Genomic DNA, 17705 nt, shown 5'->3' on the forward strand with positions numbered 1-17705 from the left:
AGAACTTGTTCACAGCTGAGAAGTTATGACAAGAAAAGAGCTTTTATATTCCCCAAAATATTCTTTCATACAACTTGCAGCAGATTATTTTTTGTGTTATTCATGGATGGTAATAAAATAATAACCTTTGATCTGCAGACAGTGTTTGAAAAGCCTATTCAGCCTTCAGGGGGAAGGAAAAAAAAAGGGGAAAAAAAAGGCTTCCCCACATTGTGTTAAATAGTCTGTAAAGGTAAATTTACATTTAACAGCTTAGTTTATCTACTAGCTTACCACCACTTCTTCCTACTCCTCCCTCCTCTTCCCCTGCACTTTCCCCCCTCCTTTGCATTTTCCAGTAGCCACAGTTCCACTCTCTGCCCTCTTCCTTTACCACGTTTTGGCACTCATCAGACTTCTCTGGGCAATGATTTGACTCACTAGCTCAGCAATAGCCACCTTTTTGCTTGGTTAGTTCCCTGCCAGCTTAGCAAGTGGATTCAGTGAGCAGACAGCCAAGCAAGCTGTAGGAATACATGTCCAGGACAGAGAGAGAGAAGCAGGATGCCTCTTCTCAGCACCACACAGCCATTATCAGTGCAAACTTCTCATGTAATTTCACCCTAAGTGAATACCAAGCAAACAGTAAAATATCACTCAGAGGATCCACTTCAGGTTCAGGTGAAAAGAAGGAAGATAATACTACCTTTCTGGTAAGAAAGTGTAGCTATGAAACAAGTCTAAAATCCTGACAATCAAATCTTACAAGAAAAATAAAGGAAACCATATTAGACCAATTTTTTTTGCTCCTGATTAATAATCACTGCTCTAAGGTAAGGGGTTAAGTAAATATACAGTGCTATGAGAATCAGAAGTGAATTTTTTAATCTGTTGAAAAACATACGTTTTTGTGACGTACTGTCACTGGCATCTGGATGACTATTCAGCTTCAGCTGCTTGCACTGCATCGCTTGGCGCTCCACGCAGCAGGCATCAGCCGTTCAGAGTCCCCATGTTATTCAGATGACCTACCCGGCACTGCAAATGAACAGGGGACAGCTGAAGTTAACAGTTTGAATGACTGACAAGTTGAGAGTTTTTCTCAGCCACTGCTTCCAAATAACAAACTCCTGAAAAAAAAAAAAAAAGGTCTTCTTCACTGCAGAAAATAGGCCTGTATTTGCAACAAGTGTTATCTGTCATAAATATTCTTATCAGCTCTTCTAACAATGAAGTTTTGCATAATCTTATCACGTATTTTTTTCCATTAATACTTGGAAAGGCTTACGCAAAACAAATTGTATGTGGGATATTTTTTGCCCACCCACAGTGCAGGATACTGAATATCTGGAAGCACAGGAAGGATTGCCAGAGTCTGAAGTCATCATGTTTTCACAGCAGTTTCAGATAAATAGCTAAGCATACATGCTTATTATACACGTCAGTATAAGGTCTCTCGTGATCCCTGGACCACTCTAGTAAGGTAAGCCTGAGGCCTGCAAGATGGTTAAGTTCATCTAGCAACCCACTGCTGCCAGAAGAGTCACATTTCCTCCATTTTCTCTTGCTGCTCATCTCCCAGCCAGAATCCCATTCCTTCTTACTCCCTAATGCTACTGCTCCTCTCGTCTCCCATTGAGCCTCACTGGCACAGCAGACACTCATGGATTTGGGGGCTTAGGTTTGGTTTTGGTCTTTTTTTTTTTTAAAATTACTTTCCTGACAGGTTAGCAAATTCAATTGGTTCACAGAGTAGTCAGAGGAAGAAAAGCGGCTGGAAAATGTGGCTGGAAGTGTGGGTGGAGAAAGCAGTAATTCCTCTTTGCTCTGCTGAGAGCTATCAGATAAGATTCATCCCATCTTGCAGAACACCTGAGCTCCAGTACTCAGGGTAGACCTTAGTACAGGCACAGGCTAGTTAGGCAGCTTCCGAGGGGAGCAGGGTGAGCGCCCTGCCCACGCCTCAGGAGATGGGAATCAACTGATGTAACCTACGCAGCCTCCATTCTTCAGCCTGCAAACAAGAGGCTGGTCATTCGGGGAACTTGCTGAATGGCTTCACCACCTCCAGTCTTGTCCCTGCCTCTTCTGCACACACCCCCCCCACCAGCTCCAGAAGAAAGATTTTCTCCTAAGGAATTCGTACTTCAGCTCTGTCTTCTAGACCAAATCATTTACACTTTCAAGGCTTCCACCAGCAGCACTTGTACTCGGAGAAACCACACCTGGCACTAAGCGTTCACAAAAATATGTCTGCCAGGCCTCAATTTTGCTCTGCAATCCTACTGAGGCCTATGAGACACAAACACTCCTATTGTTCTCTTTGTGTTCTCTGAGAGCATCATAAAACAAGAATCAGAAGAATATGTCATGCAGTTTAGCTCACTATGGACAGCACAGTACCCATGTGGGTTTTGTTACTTTCCCCAGGATTTGGCCCTGGTTATGGGGTATTCAGTTTCACTTAATGAAACATAACCAAACTACACAACTAAAGCTAGTTCTCAGAGCCCTGCTAAAAATTCCCCACACAGTTGGCTGGGTAGGATTTAAAACTCTGGACTATTCTTAGAAGTGTGTATCTGCAGCAGTTGGAAAATGCTGGGTTGCAAGCAATGCATTCCACAACATGTTTAAGGCTCCGATCCTGAGTAATTTCAGACTCTTTGTAGTTTTATTTATTTCAGTTTACATGTTTAAAAAAAACCAAACACAAACCTGTCACTTGTCTAGGCACCTGAACACATTCTGTTAAGAATCTCACATTTAATATCACCACAGTAATTACACTTAAACTATTCACTGAAGTGTGATTTTTAAATGAGAAACAACAGAGTTTGTTAAAGCTGCTTTGGAAAGCCTCCCACATTCACAGTTTCATAAAATGTTTCCAAAATACATGAGGCCAAGATTGACAAGTGTCTGGGAACATGAAAAAGGCTACAAAAAACATGTTTAACTGATTAAAAAATAATCAATAGACTTTGACAAAGTTCACTGTGTAATTTTAGAAAATAGGGGCAAGATTATCTGTATTTAGAACAACATTTATAGCTAGCATTTATAAACAACATTTATAGCTAGGCTCCACTGTGCATATAATATACACACCTACCATGGAAGAGACAGTGGAGACTGTGCTGCTTTCTAAAACTTCTCTATAATATTGAAAGATATCTGACAAGCAGATTTATTACAAAATATGATTAAAATAATCAATGTTTTAAAAATAATTGAAGGCAATGACCAACAGCTGTTTCTTTAGTTTGATTTTAAAGACTTAATATATTCATAGTTATGAATAGCAACAGGAAGGGAGTTGTACCAACAGAAACATAATAGTTCAAGGCTTTTCCTCCCAGAGATTCAGGATGTGTGTCTACTGAAACAAGTAAAGAAGGTAGAATTTAGCTTTATAAAACTGTATAAAACTGAGATACTCAGATATTGTTTTGCCTCAGTGAAAGGACCCAAGAAATTCATTATGTTAAGAAGACCTGCCTAGTAGGGAATTACTTCTCCAAAATTGGCCTTCAAGGCAAAATTTTTATCCCTCCTGAGAGCTGGCAGAGGTTTTGTTATGAACTCCCCCCAAGATCCTAAAAATGTACACTTTTTTTATAATTTCTAATATTGTATAATTTGATGAAGGGACATGAGGCTTTTTTTCTTTTTTTCTCCCTGATTTATCACATATCTTTAAGCATACTGGCTAATATAATCTGAACTCTGACTAAAGTATAAAAGAAAGCATCTTAAATTTTATTCACCTGATAAGGGTCAGGCAATCCCACATGCTAAACAGGTCATTAGATTAAAGATCTAGTGACCAACAGAAACTGAGAGGCTAGAAAGCTATAGATGCATAAGCCACAGAAGGAGAACAAGCAATGAGAAAGTCTGTCAGAGACATACTACATACGACTAGTCTGGTAGTTATACGTACCCCTAAATGCAATATTTAAACATGTATGAATACCCATAAAGATACGCAATATCTTTACTAATTACTAATAAATTTTTATATATATAAAATATATATTTGCATACATACACATGTATATAAAATTATATTCTGGGGATAGTTTTTAACTTTGTCTCTCTAGGTTATCCTCACTTTAAAGTTTTCTTCCCCTGTTATTAACACACACATTTTTCAGGAAACACCTTCCAGTTTAGCTTGGAATTTATGACTTGATGGATACATGAAAATATGTTATTTATAATATGAAAGAAATCAGGTTAAAATAAAACAAATTTAATGTGATAGGTGCTGCTTCTGGCCAATATTCTTTCCCTGGACTTCAAGTCTTTTATTTACTGATAGATTTTCCATCACTGAGAAGTGTAACTGTCTTAAGCTTTTTAGCCAAAAAAAATAGCACCATGATGAAGCTGTTTGCTGCTTATTGTGCAACATTAATGCACTGTTGACTGAAACAGCTGGAAGTACTTTGCAGACTAATGGTGGAAATGGCCTTCAAAACCAACCTTTGGGTGAGACAAACGAGCTTTGTTTCTTTTGGGAAATAACATACAGCTAAAGAGAAAGTCTCTCTCCAAAAAAAAAGTTTTGGGAGCAACTGCCCAAAGGCTTTAGTTGTCTATTTGTATGCATTTCATCTGGACTAAACAAAAGTTTTTAGATCTTCAAATTTCTATTTCTTGTTGGCTTATTTTTCACCTTTAAAATGCAAAATCTTGGTTCTAGCTGGAGAATAGACCATTTCTCAATCAGCTGAGGCATCCCAGACACCAGACGTTTGGGTCAATTGACAGGACACTGCAGTAGACATTTTCAGTGAGGGATCTTCAATAAAATTTATCTCCCCTACATTCCTCTGCTGTCAGAGATTCAAGGCTACAAGCAGACAGATGCATAATGGCAGTACATTTGCTCACTGTACGAATATAAAATTCACTTCGATACCAAGTCCAAAGTGCCCTTTTCCTGTTTCAAACACTGCTACAGAAGGCAGCACATTAAAAAGCAAAATAATCAGACTAGTTAAGATGCACAAAATGGTGATTCATGAACTCAGTAACCACCCTTTCCAGAACGCATAGGCTATGTTTTCAACTGATAACAATCTGATCAACTCCATTCCCTTCAAACTCAAGTGAAAGCTTCTTGCTCCTTACCTTTAATGAGATGTTTCTTCTTAGAAGCAATTGTTTGCTACTACAATAATCTATAACTCACTGTATATGTGTTACCTTAAGTTAATGATTTGTTTCAAAAGAAATCCCAGTGCAATGAGTAAGAGTAGAACTGGGGATGGTTTTGTTTGTAGGATATGGCCAGGGACAGCCGCTACAGTTCTGAAGTGACGGGATTTCTCTATGCCAGTACTCAGACTTTGCTCCAGAAATGGACAGCGGAACTTGCATTTCCAGCTGTAAAAGTGTTTCTGGGGTCCTACTTCTAGATTTTGGTTCAGGATATTGCATTCTTCTAAATTCCCACCCATTTTTCTTTAAGACTTCATAATGCAACTGTTTCACCTTGTGCTTTAGATTCTCATTATTACTCCTACATTAGGTACCCAGTGTAAAATGGAAATGAACAAAGTGAAGCCAAAAAAATCCAACCTGTATGACTCATCATGTGACACAAGAAACATTTTCTGCATAACTCAGAGAATCTGACCAAAAGAAAAATATACAGTTGCCAGTTACAGAAACACAGGCTCATACATTATTCTTCCAAAAGTTATCTTTTTTTTTTTCTTCTTAAAATTGCAGAATAGGTAGATAGTTTCCTCTGGATATATTTCTGGCAGGCAAGTTCTGAAACACCTTGTTCCAAGAACCCTATGGACTGAAAACACAGCTGTTCAGATTCACTGATCTAGCCTATAACACTGCGGATACTCCTATTGGTGAAGCAGGCTTAAGGGGCAGACGAAATGACAGCTGGTCCATTTCTTCTGTTGCACATAAATCCCATTTAGAATAGGATTAAGGTAACTGGAAAACAACCTATTGACTGAAAAACAAATCCTGCCTGGCAAGGGGATATATATGATTTAAACAATTTAAAATGTTTAAAGTGGGCTTTAAATACTTTCTTAATTGCGGTCACTGAAAAAGGAAAGCAACATTTTAGAAACCATCTTCAGGTTACTTCAAAATCTGGGAGGTTAGATTAGGGAAAGACATGTTAAATACTTTTCTGGTCTGTAAATATATAACATCCACAAGTAAGGTTTTTAAAAGCATTTAAATAATTTTGGTGCATAATATTTTAGATCATAGCGCATAGGAAAATATTTTAGATCATAAAAATTCAAAGCAATGCAATCCCATTGATTCTAATTTGAACTTGAAATACTGATCTCATTTCTCCACCCATTGAGAATGGAATCCCATTTATATCAGAGTACAGATTCTGGTCCAAAACAGACTTCCTTATTTCTGATGTAATCATTTGCTGCTTTAAATATTTTTAAACATTTTGAAGTCCACTTAAATGCACTTAAATTTTAAGATGAACTTTGCAGAAGACAAAGATAAAATAAGTTTGGGGTTTTTTTCAAAATATAATAAGGCAGGCTATACTAACTTACGAAAGATTAAACAGAAAAACACTCTCTCTATCCGTCTGGCTTCTGCAGCAAGAATATATTTAATTCAGTGGGATGGTTGAACTTATTCTTAAATTCATAAACTGAACGCATTTAAATTCCCATGTAATCTGTCTCTTGATATACCTCAGTACATTCGCCTTTCAACTTGACATTTGCTTTTATGTGGTAATTTTTTTAATTTTGGGTGCTGACCAAATGAGGCATATATTAATATTTTAAAAAAAAAAATCTTCACTGGAGAATAAAACATGGGGTCTTTGCAAGCTTGAACAAAACCTCAGGGTGGATCACAGTATAAACAAAACATTAATGCATCCTTAATCCCAGTGTGGAGGGGCATAGTCTGCTTGCGTATATGGATGAGTGAGGACATACTAGAAAGGTGGAAATTGAAATTAAATATTGATTCATATTGAATTATGAGGATGTAACTTTATCATCAAGTGTTCAATTCTGTAACATCTTAGAGTTTGCTAATAATGAGCCTGATTTGCCACCAAGATTCAGGTCACTGTACCCACATGTAAAGTAAAACCCCTCACCAAATCCTGCTGAGTTTAGTCATGTCAATGAAATAGCAGGAAAAAACTCAAATACGCTGACTGACTCTCCTGTTGGTGTTCTTACAAAGACTTAAGTTACATGATATGGAGGGTAACAAAGGGATTCCAGATTCACAATATATCTTTATGCTGGTTTAATTCAGCTTTATCTTGCTTAGAATTTTTTCCACAGCTGGATTTTACTAGAGGCAGTTCCATTTGTTTTGCAAGTTTCCTAGATTGATTTTGGAAGGCTGACTCCCACTTGGAAAAAGAATTGGAAAGGTCAAAATGTACGCCATCCTTTAAGGAGCACAATGCTGGTTTCAGCAGAAGTCCACAGCAAAAAAACCCTTCAAGTCAGCTGAATGGAAATCCAGTGTGAAAGCCACTGGCATTTTAGACCCATCTTGGTAACACTGAAATGATGATCCTGAAATCCTTACTTAGACAAAGCTTCCCGAGTCCTAGATAGCTGACCAGTAATTGCACAGATTAACACTTGCATTCAATGACAGACCTGATTGCTTAAAGTTTATTTCACTTTAGGTTAGCACTTCTAAAACATTCTTCCAGCTATGAATACAGCTTCTCCAAAAAATTCCATCTAGGAAACTAAATTAAAACTGCCATCTCAAAAAAAACCCATGTCATCTACAGTGCTAACATTACAACAGGTTAAAACACACAGGTGAAATAAATTTCATAAGAAATAGAAATACTTAATAAGTTTAAAATATCTGTTTATCACCAGAAGCATACACAAAGGGAAGAAAGAGAATAGAAACATACTAAAAGTTTACTTCTGCCATCGTCCTGGAAGATTCTGTTTTGGACATTTAACAGTTAAAGAAGCAATGGCATGCTAACTGAGCACATTAAAACAAAGAGTTGGCAGCTTCTGAAGGAAAAGGGCTTGCGCTCCACTGTTCCAACTTGTCAGTCAACTCATGCCAGCACTCTCCACGTCTGCCTCTTCTACACACCCTCATTACATGTGTCTGTCTGGACTGATCTGCTCATCTGTTCAGGGACTCTCCTGACAAGTCAAAATTTCTGCCTTCTCTCTGCTCTGGAATTGGATCAAATCACCTCAGCTTTTTTTGTATCCCCACCAAGAGGCTTTTTGCTTATGGTCTCATTCTGTTTTCCTTCACTACTTGTCTGTTTTTGATTTCTAGAATGGAGGAAGCCGAATTGCTGAAAGAAAGATTCCAGGCCATAACAGTAAGTGCTTATAGTTATAGCTTGCTATATATATTTAAAAAAAAAAAAAGAGAAAAAAAGGCTTAGAAGTAGTATTGTGTTAATGAGCTACTGTGTGTTTTCTGAAGAATGATTTATCCCAGGATGGAAAAAGAAAGATACTTATGTTTGCCTGAAATTGTTACTTTTTAATTCTGATTTATAAGCTATTGCTTTAAGACAGCAAAGTTGCCTGTACTGGCTTCATTATGGGTTGTATTGCACTTTCAAATTAAATTCAAAGCAGTGAAAGTATGTGTGCAAATCACTACTGGACAGTCTAAAATACATATTACTATCATCACAACTGAATGCTTGCCTGAAGGACAGCAGGTCAAAAGGCAGCTAGAGAATTCCAGAACAAACCAATTTTCCCATTTCACAACAAAACAGAGATGAAAGATTTTTGGATTTGCATTGTGGAATTAAATACAATTTCTGAATTATTGATGAGCTATCATAAATATTGCTGTCTGAAAAGTAAAAAAGGACAAGCTTGGATTAAGCAAATTCCTACCTGTCAATTTTCAGAGGAGGAAAAAGAAGGAAGAAAAAAAAAAGGACTCAGTGAAGTTTATGCTGAAGATGTTAGAAAACATTTTCAGTTTGTCTTTTAAAGGGAAATCTGATTCAAAAGTTTTATTGTGTTTTAAAGGAACTACCGAGTTATTTTTTAAAGGAATATAACCTGATGTAACAAAAATGGCTGAATCCAAATTCTCCTCTTATTTGATCTCCACTGAAACCTATTCAGTTACAAAAGAATTAAACTGAAAAAAAATTTGACCCTTTGGGATGAAAGGAAAACTGCAGAAGGATCACTCACTGTCACAGGCAACCTTTAAAAACAAATAATGGGAACAAAGGTATTTTTCACACTCTTAGCATGATAGATTAGTTGTGAAACAAATACTACTGGCTGAATAAATGGTGGGCAGAGTTAAAAAATACCTTATTGGAACGAAAATAAATGTGAGAAGGCATAACTGGAAATCTACAGGAGTTGAATAGGTTGGGTTTTAATTTGGTTGGGTTTTAATTATGACACTTCATAAAAGCCAACAGGTCCATTTATCGTATTTACTTGAGACCTGACTCAAGCCCACCATAAGGTAATTTGAAATGTTTTAGAGGGTTGAGAGTACATTTGTTTGTTTAACTGTAATGGTGTTTGAACGAGACTCATAACCTGGACTTTGTCTCTAGCGTATGGGCTCAAAAGATAAGAAATGTTTCGACGTTCCAGAGAAGTCCGGGCCTTGCAATGTTTTATACTTCCTGGTATCTGGCAGGAGGAATGGGGCAGCACGCTTGCCTGATGAGGACGCCTATGAATGTACTAGGGTTAGCGTCCTCTGGCTGCATCTTTGCCTCCAGACGAATACTGGAGAAGTATTTTTTTTAAGAAACTGTGACAGCTTCCAGTGTCTTTCGTTACAGGAAATAGGAAATCATATTTGGGTTCTGGCCATGACTTCATTTATTACACTTGCTGCGTAAAGGAACTATTTGCTTTCTACTTTCATCAATTGAGAGCATTTAATTGAAATACTCACTGTATTTGTTATAATGCACTGCAGAAATGAAGGAGCCTAAATAAGGTGAAGTTATCACCAGGTTTAAGAATCTGCAATACGAGTTGCCTACGAAAACAACATGTTGCAATTACAATTGCGAGTTACTCAGTGGCTCTGGGAAGGTTTGTCCCAAGCAACATATCTGGCAATTTCAAGTGTTACCTACAAGATGTATGTTGTAAAGGAGGAATAGTAAGGGGCACTCAGGTACTCACAGCAGTAGACAACTACACTTGCACTAAAACCTGATTGGTTTCTGTTGTTAAACACCTGGCTCCTTTACAGCATCTGGCTCTCACAGAGCCACTAGGGGTCTTCAAATTCTTTTTCATATTTTCTCTATGTAGCAAAGCAAAAAGGAAAACCCTATTATTATTATTATTTTAAGATTCCCATGCTCCCACAGCTCTGAAAAGGAACCATTTTTATCTGTTATATAGCTTCCACCTGCTGCTGGTGTATATAGAGTATAACAAGTAAAAAATAAAATGCAGTCATTTTTAGATAGACTGTCATATCTTAAAATACAAAGGCTTTAGCATTTGCTGTGGCAAACATGTTGAGACAAAACAGTCAAAGAGGAACCTTAGGCTTAATTCTTTCTCATCAAATCCTCCATTCTATAGGGAAAAAAAAAAGATAGAAGATTTGAATTATGATTAAAGATTTGAATTATGACATTTCCGCAGTCTTATGCCATCAGACTAAAGCATCCATACCTCCAGATAAGACCCCTCAATAACTAAGCATTACCTCTGGAAAATTATATGAAAACAAAAATACATCAGCTAAAACATTAGCTGCTCCATTGGCTTGACAGTACATGGCATCTGCCATGGGTCCAAGCAGACCAACATTGGCACCACTGTGGAACAGCGACACAAACTAATGTGTAAGACACTGCTCTGTAGATGCATTTCCCTTCCTTTCAGATAGATCTAATGTAGAACACTATTCTTTTCTATGCTTAAAATTCAGGAAAGATTCCTACATGTTTCAGTAGGAGTGAAAATTAGGACCAAGGCTCAAGTCTCACCTTGCACTGCTGCACAACAGAGAGGAAGGGATAAAAGTGCTCTTTCATAAAAAGCAAATCTTGCCCAAATTAACAAGAGCATAGTAAGAGAGGATTAGGGGACTTCTGCCAGCAACCTGATTATCTACATGGGCAGAGTATGAAGTTTAGTAGAAGCATGGATCTCTTAGCTGTCTAGGAATAAACATTTATTCCATTATATGTATAGTCAAAGCTTTGTACAGCAAGACATGATTTGCAGACAAAGCGTAGCAGAATACACTGTAGGAAGTGTCCTAACAGGTTTTAAAAGCTATTCTGCAACACAAGGTTCAAGGAAGATGTATGAGGAACTTTTTTGAATTTAGCTTCTGGCATCAGACTTTCAGCTTTGACTAGATATATAAAAGACAATCTATTTCAACCTATTTAATCTGTATAATTGTATAATGGATGTTTATCACCAACCAGTGAAATTAAAACATGCTAGAACACCAAAGGATACACGTAAAAAAGTTTGAGACAAAATACGGTATGCAAAAGAAACATAGATCTCTAACGAGAAACAGGCACAAGCTTCATTACTGAATAGATTCCTTATTATACAGTTAATTTAAAATGCAGTTATTTGTGCCTTTACACTCTGATTTCTTTCTTCACTGTATTTTTGTGTACCACTTCTCATTTCAGACTGCCTAAACCCTTAGTACACATCTCCACTGGTAAATTGACTTAGAATAAGAACCTTATCCAGAACTTTACTAAAGAGAAAAAGTGGTTTCCTCCAGAATTGTAACAGTCTGTAAACACAAGCTTTTGTCACACTTCGCTCATCTAATGATGGGTTATTTAAAGGCCATTTATACAATGAGATCAGGAATACTTCCTAATTAAGGAAAGGTGTGAAGGTCAAAGACCAGATGCTATGTCTCCAAAATCAGGACTGGCTGAATAAAATCCAGCATAGCAGCTCTTGGATGAAGTCTCTAAAAAGGGACATTGCAGAAAAATTACATATTATAGTGATCCTAAATCAATAGCTTTGTTAACTGTATTAAAGAGCATTGGCAAAACTCAAAACCACTACAGAGATGAAGGTAGCATATATCTTGAAGCAAGATCCCTAGCTGCTCTGTGCACTAAAGAGGCAGACTAACACCATCAAGGAAAAATTGTAAAGTACAGATGGTGTTTACAGATGGCTACTGCACTTTACAGACTGCAAGAGAGAAGAGATCACCGACACTCATTCATCTCCTAAACCCCAGCATACCATCAGTTGTGCTTGGGCAGCCTGTAGTCCTGCCCTTAATCTCCACAAGGCTAGGTGGTTTCTTCTACTTCCTATCCTTCAACAAAGTGTCCCTATAGCCTGTGACCCACTGCCAATTTCTAATTTCCAGTAACAGTGAAGTGATTCAGCCAAGCACACTACGGCTCTTCCTGTTTCCAAATCCCAGATCCTAGGGAAACAGTGGAGAACAACTCCCAGCCTTATGCCCAGCACTTCCTTCTTTCTGACTTTCTACACTCCTTACACACAGCTGGTTCCTCAGGTGAGCTGAAAGGGCAAGTCTCTTCCTATGTTTGTCAAGAACTTAACTCCTTCCTAAACCATACTTGTCTGAAAACAGACTGTTTAAAAAAAACTATCAGTAATTTGTTCTAATTGAAAGGAAAGGGGGATTAACCTCCAGTCAGCAAACATGTCTGCAGAGGACAACAGATTATTTAATTTACTTCCCTAAAATATACCAAGAAACAAGTGCGAAAGTTGCCATGTCCAATAACAGGATTTTATAGCATTAAGGCTGACCAAGAGAATAGCCTATTAATACAGCTTGTAAGAGTAAAAGTTAGCTTCCTTTAGCATGATTTCTTTCCCACTGCCTGCTGAGAACACAAAGTACTAAATCAGTGTTTGGCCTCATATAGAGGAGCCACAAGGATACTCCACATGACAGCAGCTATCCAAAGACACAAGAGGCTCAAGTGTTGCCAGTGTTCAGAGACTGTTCACCCATTTCCTTTTTTCTATAATCTGTAGCAAAAAGGATGAAGGTATGATAGATCAGTACTATTGGAGGTTTTTCCTTCTAAAGTTCAGCAGCCATGAAAACAGCCTTTGCACAGACAAAAATTTTTTTCTTTTTTTTTTTTTTTTTTAAATTGAGAGGTAACACCAACATATATGAAGCATACTACATTTCTGTGTTCATCTTTACTAGTATTCGACTAATGAAATAAATTTCTATGTCTTTATTTATTCCTGTTTATTTCAGCTATTAGCCATAAGATACATAAGCTCTGGATTCACCAACAGCCCATTTCATTTAGTGATGTATCACAGCTGCACAGTGTAGACCATGCAGCCTCTTTCCTCTCCTAAATGATGTGTGGGCTGCCTTAGGAATTTTGATCAGGACCCATTTCTAACCTCATTTTGCATGTATGATTGTGCTCAAATGTTATTTCTTCCTGTTTTCTTCCCCTACCCTTCCCAACAGTAGGTTATTTTTAATTTGGATCACCCTTGCTTTGTGGTCGTTAACATGTTTAAACGTACTTCAGAGAAAGAGTAATGGAAACCGTACCTGCATAGTACACATGAGCTGTTGCTGCTAACAATTATGCACTGCCTGAGCACCACAGAAGCTTTAAAATAAGCCTTTCTTTGCATAGATTGATTTCACCCTACTGAATAACACTTGAACAATTTTTTTAGCAACAAGTAATTTCTCTAAACAAAGTTTTATTGTTCTCTTAATTTGTAGGACAAAAGAAAACTGCAAGAAGAAATTACACAGAAACGTCTAAAAGTGGAAGAAGAAAAAATGAAACACCAACATTTAAAGGTAAGTAAAGTGTTGGATTTATGTTACCAAAGATAGCCTCAAGTTGTTCAGCATGAATAAAGGTTTTGGATTTTGGAATGCAAATCTTCACACATTTAAGTCGTGCTTTTACTGTCAAATTTTCACAGCTTTTTGGAGTCTTGCCAGGACTCCGTTTGATTTTAATAAGCATCACCCTTTGAGAAAAATTATACTCAGGAGCTAATGTTATTTGATCACTTTCATGTCATAAAATGAGATCATAACCAGGAATAACTCACAGCTGAAAATTAAGCCTCACATTTCAGACTGGGTGTGTTCACTCCTTAATTCCACTGCAGCAACCCCAGTTGGTACAGGGTGCAGCACAATCATGAGGTCTAATTGCACTTTTTTCTGGAAAAAAAGCAGCCTATTTTTATTTGGCTATAGCCTTTTGTCAGCTTGTTTAATGACTCTTTGGTAAAATAATGCTATTTCTTTGTATATTAAAAAAAAAAAAGCATAAATGCTGCAAATATTGTCCTGAAATACAGCCTGGTAAACTCAGGATTACAAAGTTCAAATTACTAAGAAATCAGAAGATCCACATCTGTAGACAATTGAAATTGCAGTGATTTCTACCCAACACCACCACTCTTTAAATGTCTATTGCAGTTTGGCAGTACATGTCCTTTAGGGAGATGAGACAAAAATCTATGCTTCTAGAAATATGCAAGACTTGGTATTTTACATACCCTTTTAATTATGTGAGTGGATAAACAGTTTCAAGAAGATATGTTGAATGCAATACCGGGAGCATGGCGTGTCTCCTTGAGCAAATGTGGGAGAAGCATATTTAAAACAGACTCCTCTTCAAAATAGACACCTGATCCCGGGTTTCATCCACACTCTTCTTTTGTGTCAAGCCAAAAAAATGAGAAGTTATGATAAAGTGGCTCACTGGGCCAGCCAAGCCAACACAAAAGTCACCCATGCTTAGGTTTTGTTGGAAGGTAGTAACCATAAAGACAGGCTTGACCAATTGTGTAATATCTTGCCTAAAAGAGAGGGCAATATCTTTTCCAAGTCCTGTAATTAATGAGCAGCAAACACTTGACCATTTTCCTCCATCTTAGTACATGGTTACATGGAGTACTACAATTTATGTTTAAAGTTTCCATGCCTATAAATTCAGAATGACTCTTTTGCCCTTCTTTTAAGAAGGATAAACTGATCTGTACTAGACAACCAGCTAATCCTCACTACTGCTGTGTGCAGACAGAGTCCTAGGGCAGTTTCCTTACAGATTTAGTACATGCCTTCAGCTACCATTAATAGGTACCACAGAGTTAAAAAGTTAAGAAAACAAAAACCTACCTTGCACTTATTTTGAAGATGTTTTATGGAATTTTACAGAAGCTAAAACGCTCCTGGAAAAATATTACTGAAATGCTGTTCCTTTGGAAGAGGATAGAGGACGTGATTTGTTTGCCTGTTCTATGAGAAATCATACAGATATCATTCAGAAAAGTTTCTAAATTAAAATCAGTCATATTGCATATGAGGCGAATCAAGGATCTGTAGAAGAAATTATTCACTTGGCAAAGAGGGATCAAGCACACATTTAAATATATATATATGTATGATGTATAAATACGTACATATAATTAGCTATTTGGAGCACCCAAAATGGAGACTACTTTTTCCAACTGAGTACTAAGACAGGCACCTAATATCATATGCAACATTACTACACGAACATCCTCTGTTTGATGCCCTAGAAGCCTTGACCTTTAATGAACATGTATGCTTCAGACTAATTCAGGTATTTCAATGGAGTCAAACAACACAAGAATCTAGTGCAAAAATCACTTTAAAACAGATTTAGACTTCTGAAATGTTTAGGCACTTCTGTAAATTTTATCAAGGGCTCATTTCCCTAGCGAGTCAGGTTGATTTCACTCATTTATACTCCTACCAGTTATGCATGGTGAAATCTAGAGCTCCATGACCTATTCAACATAACTTGCACCTGTCCCTTAGGAAACTATTGCAGGTTAGTAAATCTCACTGTCATATAGATGTTCCTGTTAGCTGGATATCACTATCCTGTTCCTGATTTTGTCCTTCATTCCTATTTATAACACTTAGCAACAGGTTTATTAAAAAGTTGTTGTGTTGTGAGGTTTTTTTTAGTGTTTGGTTTTTTTTTTTTAAACTTCCTTTTTGTAAATAGGAATCTCTGCTCCGGCTTCCCAATGACTTTGCTGTCCCCAAGCTAACTTCTTACTAGAAAGGGACAGTTGAGGAACCAGAACAGGTCTTAGTTATTCAGTAGAACCATTCTGGAGAAGGAATATTTATTCCCTACATGTGCGCCTCTACCACATGAAGTTGAGGACATGCAAGCAAATACAGACACTTGAGTGGATAGAGCTTCATGGAACTGCAAGGGGTAATGGGGGCTGCTAGTGCGGGTACAAGGGAAATTTCATCCTCAAGTAATTCTAGATGCACCAGCAACTAATTCTTCCTACTACCTGGAATCCTTCTCACTGAGACAACAAGGGAAAGGACCAAAGTTGCTTGAAATGCATAGTCAGCACTGATTTGCATGTACTTTCCAAGAGCTTTTACAGTTTAGCTTATTCAGTTTTTGGTTTCTGACGTGCCTGAACTCCATTAGTTAGCACCTTGTAGGTGCTGGTCACACACGTCCTTTTCCAAGAGTTAACAGTGTTGAACTACATCTTCTGTGAAAGCTGCGAAAATTATTTATGCCTCCCTCAACATGCCATAAGGTGAACTGCCATACCACTGGGAGAGCAAGACCCACAAACTCAAAACACCTGTGCCTTCCAAGGAAGAATGAATCTTTCAGTGTTAGTCCAGCCTTGTTAAGGATTACAGTGGAGTTATACCTGGAGCACGCGTAGGACATTTATTCACAGAATTTGCAGAATGTTGTCACAGTACTCCTGATGTGACCATGAACTTACAAAAGAAAGTGATTGCTTTCCAGCACTCTGGCCGTTCCCAAGGTCTTATCACATCACAATGTGTAAGTATCCCTTTCCCTTAATGTACCGAGCCTAATGCAAAATGAAAGTGCTTTCATATAAGTGCTATAGCACATGCACAACCTAGTACTGAGCTAGAGACGCTTTATAGTGGAAGGAAATGCTAGACAGCAGGAAGAACCCGACAACCCCAAAGCAGCTGCTCCTGCACTGACTTGTGCCGACGCCTCAGTGGAGCAGCCTTGAAACTGTCTATTGTTCAAAGGTTGTTGCCAAACTACGCAATGTGTCATTCTTTCAAAAGAGGCTAATTAAATTAAAAAGATTACATGGCATTTAGTTGGGAGCAGCAGCAGACTATTCTAGGAAAAGGCAAAAATAACACAATTGTGTTATGCCTGTATTTAGGGAGTTTGTTTTCTTGGGCCTAATGCTATACATACATGAAGTTTTAGTGATTTCAATGGGTGTTACGGGTTTCTAAGGTCTACAGTGCCAGCCCCTCTGTAATTCTCACAAGGAATTATAGATTTATTTTTGGAGACAGCAATGCTAGACTAATTCAGTTCCAGACAGGATTAAAATCTCACTTTTCTAGGAGCCCTACTTATCACTAAAATCTGAACAGTTTGATTGAAAGGGAATTAATAACTGTGTTCCCTCCAACTTGAAAAAACAGTATTTTGTGGTCAGTAAGAATTGTGCCAACACCAGACTACATGCATCTACCAGACCAGGTAAAACCATTCTATTAAAATCTGTATTTATTTCATTTGAGCCTAAGACATGACTGCCAGGAAGTGCTGCCAAGTGATCCTACAGCCAGAGTGCTAAGGCAATGATAAACGTTGCTCCTACATCCTGAAAAGAAAAAAAAGAAAAAAAAAGGGAAGGGGGGGGAAGGAAAAAAAGGGGGGGGAA

At 37.7% G+C, this 17705-nt stretch overlaps 2 protein-coding genes across 3 annotated transcripts in view; one reads left to right on the forward strand and one right to left on the reverse strand.

The window, feature by feature from the left end:
- Positions 1–17705, reverse strand: part of FRRS1 (ferric chelate reductase 1) — a 99197-nt gene that overhangs the window by 26257 nt on the left and 55235 nt on the right. Inside the window, exon 17 of one of the 2 annotated variants that reach the window (XM_075156369.1) lies at positions 934–1017. The exons of the other annotated variant lie outside the window; for it this stretch is intronic. Within the exon in view, the coding sequence (XP_075012470.1) occupies positions 973–1017 (45 nt within the window). The 3' untranslated portion in view covers positions 934–972. Of the gene's footprint in view, positions 1–933; positions 1018–17705 lie in introns of those variants that run through there. 2 annotated transcript variants of the gene reach the window in all.
- PALMD (palmdelphin) overlaps positions 1–17705 on the forward strand; it is a 61705-nt gene that overhangs the window by 18992 nt on the left and 25008 nt on the right. The window contains exons 2-3 of the mRNA XM_075156382.1: positions 8293–8338; positions 13723–13803. Of these exons, the coding sequence (XP_075012483.1) occupies positions 8293–8338; positions 13723–13803 (127 nt within the window). The remainder of the gene's footprint in view (positions 1–8292; positions 8339–13722; positions 13804–17705) is intronic.

This window comes from Calonectris borealis, chromosome 8 (assembly GCF_964195595.1).
Source record: "Calonectris borealis chromosome 8, bCalBor7.hap1.2, whole genome shotgun sequence".
Classification (NCBI taxonomy): domain Eukaryota; kingdom Metazoa; phylum Chordata; class Aves; order Procellariiformes; family Procellariidae; genus Calonectris; species Calonectris borealis.